The sequence below is a fragment of the Cephus cinctus genome, unplaced genomic scaffold (genome assembly GCF_000341935.2).
Source record: "Cephus cinctus unplaced genomic scaffold, Ccin1 Ccin1_scaffold0240, whole genome shotgun sequence".
NCBI classification, from domain to species: Eukaryota; Metazoa; Arthropoda; class Insecta; order Hymenoptera; family Cephidae; genus Cephus; species Cephus cinctus.
In genome coordinates this window covers 573125-578508 of record NW_014332956.1, presented here as the reverse complement: position 1 = coordinate 578508, position 5384 = coordinate 573125, and the positions used below count along the sequence as shown (strand labels likewise).

General features: G+C 41.3%; 1 protein-coding gene across 11 annotated transcripts in view; it reads left to right on the top strand.

Moving 5' to 3' along the window:
- The window catches only part of LOC107265750 (synaptosomal-associated protein 25), a 30088-nt gene that overhangs the window by 16404 nt on the left and 8300 nt on the right, over nucleotides 1-5384 (top strand). For 6 of the 11 annotated variants that reach the window (XM_025083034.1, XM_025083035.1, XM_025083033.1 and 3 more), the window contains one exon: nucleotides 2897-2945. The exons of the other annotated variants lie outside the window; for them this stretch is intronic. In XM_025083034.1, coding sequence (XP_024938802.1) covers nucleotides 2897-2945 — 49 coding nt within the window. The remainder of the gene's footprint in view (nucleotides 1-2896; nucleotides 2946-5384) is intronic. 11 annotated transcript variants of the gene reach the window in all.

Below are 5384 nucleotides of genomic sequence, written 5' to 3'. Positions count from 1 at the left end.
TCTCACACACACATATCCCTATCTATCTGTTATCACCATGTCAATTTCACACAATCTTATCAATTTTACATTCCACTCACTTATTTTCTAATCTCACGATCAAGTGCAGTGCGTGCCTTGTATACCTATATATATATATATACTCGTACATGCATTGACACACGTCACATATCTTCCATTCGATCGAGTCATCGAACGCACTCATCAGAGACCAAAAGAATAGCGACGATGAGTGATTGCCATAGCCGTGTGGATTATTCGCCGATAATGACGTCACGAGGAGTCCACGAGAATCGCGAAACTCCGTAATAGCTGGACGAATGAGAGAAATAAAGGGGATGCTCCTTGCTCGTGGAATCGCAGAAGGCGTCGCTACGGCAGGATATACCATGCATACGTGTCACAGAAGTGCGCGACGGTTTCGAATACTCGAGGCGTCCCTCTCTTATCTATATGAGCACTCCGCAGCCGCGTCATATATGTACGCCGACGTCAAAGGGACGTATCCTCCCGGTATATAAAAAGAACGCCTAGAAGATTCGAAGCTATCTCTGCAGCGTCATTGGAATTCGCGGATATCACGGCTACGACGTGCCATACCTCCGTTCCTGTAAAGAGAGGGTGAGAATGGCGTTACGACTCTCCTCCTTTTACAACACTCCTAGTCTCGTAACATTACGTAACCTAAGCGATCGTGACTGTACGTTCTTTTTCTTTTTCAAACATTCTAAGAAAGTGTCACGAAGACGAAACGTACAAAAGACACCTTCAGGTTGACTGGAAGCGTCGTACGTCATAGCCGTGAATGTTGCTGACTGCTCGCTGAGGCACAAAGGGCCCAGAAGCAGTCCACTCTCGATGTTGCACTATGATGTTTTCATGCCTTTGCGTGTACTATGTGTCTGGTCTGGGCTGGTCTCTCTGTCTGTCCTGTGTGCCTGTCTGTCTGTCTTTCTGTCGCCCTCTTTAACTCCATATACAGGGTGTCCCAGAATAAAAAGATATGAAGTACAGCATCAAGTAGAAGAGGAAACGAACGTGAAAAAGCGTACCCGCTGAGCATCCAAGAACGCGGTAAGTGGGAGATAAAGGGAATGCTCAGCGGGTACAACCGTGCGTTTATTGGCTGGCTTCAAGTGTTTATAACTGTAAAAGGAAAGCTTGGCAAAAAAACAATGGATCAGGACTTTCTTTTCAGATTTTCCTCTTCTACTCGAGCGACGTACTCTCCGTATCTTTTTATACTGGGACACCCTGTATACTCGCTTCCTTATTTTCTCGCCAAACACGTAACGTCGTCAGCGCGCATATATGCATATGTCTATATATTAATGACAACACGCTCTACTTTCTTTCTCACTCTGTCTCTTTGCATTCCCTCGTTTCATTTTCACGCACCCCAACATATTCCTACTGTTGACCTAGGTCCTTCCTTGTCCGACCTCTCACTCTTTCGCCTATCTATACACGACAGTCCCTATATATATATATTTTTTCTCGTTCTCTCACTGTCGCACATTCTCTTTTTCTATCTGTCTCTCTCTCTCTTTCTCTTCAGCATCACACTCACTGTCCACGCATGAGAACGAAATGTCGCTTCACGGAACACTGGCATCTCTACATACGAAAATGTCGTTTGCATTGAAAAAAAAAACCGAGAATCTATATTCTCATTAAGTAATTTTCTCTCTCTCTCTCTCTCTCTCTCTCTCTCTCTCTCTCTCTCTCTCTCTCTCTCTTTTTCTCCCCCGCTCTTGTCCTCAACTCACTCTCGCTCTGTCACTATCACTTTATGACTCTCCGATTCACGTTACCCCCTTTTGATTCACCATGTAGACAAATTGCGCCCATTCGAATGGCAATCTGATCGAGAGTAATAATAACAACAACAGTAATAGCGCCAGTCCCAGGGGAAGGAAAAAGAAAGGAAATACGTTCTTTAAAATACCGTTTCCAACATACCGATGATACTTGGGTATCACCTGTCATTCGAACGAGCGCAAGTGTGTAACATATATATATCACTCGTCAAACATGTGAATATAGCCAAAAATCAACAGGCAATTACCAGGGACTGTCTACGTCCCTAAATCGTGTGATCCGATTTACTCAAATGACGATCCAACCCCTCACGATCCTTTTTTTTTACATTGTTTTTGCAGCTCGTCTGGGCGAGCGACTCGAACGCATCCGAGCATTCGATTGGTTAAGCTGAACATAGTCATACATATATATACACATATATATATGCACTTTGAACGTATCTCGAATGTAACTCGAATATAGATCGAATCGAGAAGACACGTGCCGGTACTGTCGATTCGATAAGAGAGAGGTTAATTGAATGAGATCAAAAATTTTAATAATAATAACAACAATATCGGTACCTGTCTCTCGGTTCGGCAATTTTCTTATACCTACTATACCAACAGGGGATCTCAAGACGCAACAACAACAGTAACAACTACAGACTGCAAAAATTAAACTCGCATCAATCTATCTCTGTCTCTTACCTTCTTCCTCTTTTTCCGATTTCTGCCTTCGCTCTCTCTCTCTCTCTCTCTCTCCCCCTCCCTACCTCTCTCTCTCTCTCTCTCTCTCTCTCTCTCTCTCTCTCTCTCTCTCTCTCTCTCTCTCTCTCTCTATCTCTCTCTCTTATTGTCTTGATCTTTCATCTGACACCTTCTCTCTGTATCTCTCGGCCTGTCTGATGTACCTCGACTCCAAATAGTTAACAATATCGGATGCAACGATACCAACCGATACCACCGATTCTAATACTTACTATACTATACTCTTATACTATACTAATATACTAAAATACTAATATTATACTGACTCTCTAACACTGGCGGTGATTGTGTGTGTTGTGCTGCCTCCATTTTTTCAATCGTAGAGCAAGGAGGCTGGCATCCGCACTCTGGTCGCACTCGACGACCAGGGAGGTGAGTGAACCGATACTCTAAACCTCAATTTGAACACTTTTCTACGCTCATTGGCCACCCATTCACCCCACCTCCTATTCATCCACCTACCCACTCACTGTTCGCTCAATCAGTCGAACTCACTGATACCCATGTATAAGCCCAGATTTATTCTCCACAAGAGTCTCCATATGCAACAGTTCAACCATGTATTGTATATATACACAGATATATATATATATATATTATATATTTTAGATTCTGCGTATACATCGAAATCTTATCGACATAGAAAATCGATCTTCGATTATCGTGCGTGTCGATGTCAATGTCCTTCCACGTAGTCATATGTGTGTATGTATATATATATGTGTGTGTGTACGAACAAGAAAATACTCAAACTCCGATTACGTTAGATTTCAGGGAATTGAAAGAAATTTTTTTTCGAATGGTTACGTAACCGAAAACAAACTCGGATCACATATATCCTTATACCCTCTGGCAAAATATATATTACCATATACTGTATAATACGATTATACGAGAATACGTTATATAATCTAAGCAACTCCAACACTCCGATCTACTTTCTCTCACTCTTTCTCTCTTTCTCTCACACACTTTCTACCTGTTACTCTGTAGTCTTGTCTGTCTTGCTTTCTCTCTGTCTCCCTCTCTCTTACTCTCAGCTACGCTCCTTTATTCCTTTCTTTCTCTCCTTCGATCAAAAGGAAAGAAAGCCAAGGCGAATGTCGACCGAGTTTGCAAAAAAAACGATACGTAAACATTGAGTAGCGCGAAATGAGCAAACGAAGAAAACGAAAAACGCTGGCGCGCATGCGCGCTACGTTCAACGGACGGCAAATGTTAGCGATGAATGTTCACGAGAGAAAAAGAACAACGATATTAAGCAAATAGTAATACCTGTTGCATGGTACTTAAATATCCTGAGTTATCCTAAAACAAAAATTCAGATCAACCAAGTCTGCTCATATCAGACGCAAAGGTCAGATGCAAGAGGGTCAAGCCTCGTTCAATCAATCATTAGGTAAAATTTTCATCCAAGAAATCGTCAATAATCGTTCGGCCTGATCATTGGTCGTTGGGTGGTTGGTTGGGTAAGGTTTGGCAATGCTGCTAAATATTCTACCCATATTCTCACATTCAATAAGTTTGACCGCTTGACCTCCCCCGACCTTCCCAACTCGATATTATCTAATAACTCGACTCACACTCCGTCCCACTCTCTCTCTCTTTTTCTTTCTTTCTTTCTCTCTACCCATTCACAAGTCTTCAAGCTCCTACGTGCACAATCGGCCTACATACCATCCGAATCTGTCCGCTCGCAGATTTTCTACACAGCTGATCCCATCGAACCTTCTCATAAAACGTATAGTTCCTGATCCCTATAAATTATCAGTACCTTTGGATCACACTCAATCCCTTAATTCGCCTACGAGCGCATAGTTCACGTACCATATGTAAACTGGGTATACTGGCTACTCAACTTGGATACGTTCAGGGTGATACATTATGATCCGCTATGTGATATTACTATACACTCTGTAGAACCGTAGAGGCTTGCTGGGCTGCTGCAGCGCATCTCGTTGTATACTTAATAAAACAAGCAGAAAGTCCTAACGGCAACAGTAACACGAGTTTTTTTTTTTTATTTTCGACAGAGTTAAACAATTGACAGCAGGTGCTCCCATGGCTTTTATTTTTATTTATTTTTTACATATATATATATATATATATATATAGTATATATACTTACAGCCATATACTGCTACCACTATTTACTACCCTACTGTTACTCCTAGTACCACCACTTTACTGTATTACTATATACATTTATCACAGCTCAGTACTCAATGATAATGGTACATAAATTCTTATCAATTTATACTCTCTTTTTCTTGTGTACGATTTCACTTTATCATTCTTGCTCATCCTCCCCCCCTCTGTCTCACACACACACACTTTCTCTCTTTCTCTCTCTCAGACTCCTGGCCTCTTCAGCAGCATATACAAAATGTCCATATATGTATATATCCATATATATAAATATGTATATATATTTATACGTATTGATATATCATATATCGTATTATTATATATTCGATACATAAAAACAAAGTACATAGTCGTACGAATTGTGTTTACTCCGTAGCCTCACCAGAAGCTTCTAGCTGTGTCGCTTTGAGTCAACGTACATAATTAACTCTAATGTTAACCTGTACCGTACTTGTACCGTACTTGTTCTAGCAGTAGCTTATCTGTCTGTCATTATATTCACCTGTTCAGTTTTTTCCCTCTATTATCTCGTATACTAGTTTCCTTTGTCTCTCTCTCTCTCTCTCTTTCTTTCTCTCTTTTCCCTCCGTCTCTTTCTCTCTCGTACCTCTGAACCCCCCTTCAAATCAAAATTTGTTTGCTCCTAGTTTTTTTCGCCCCCCC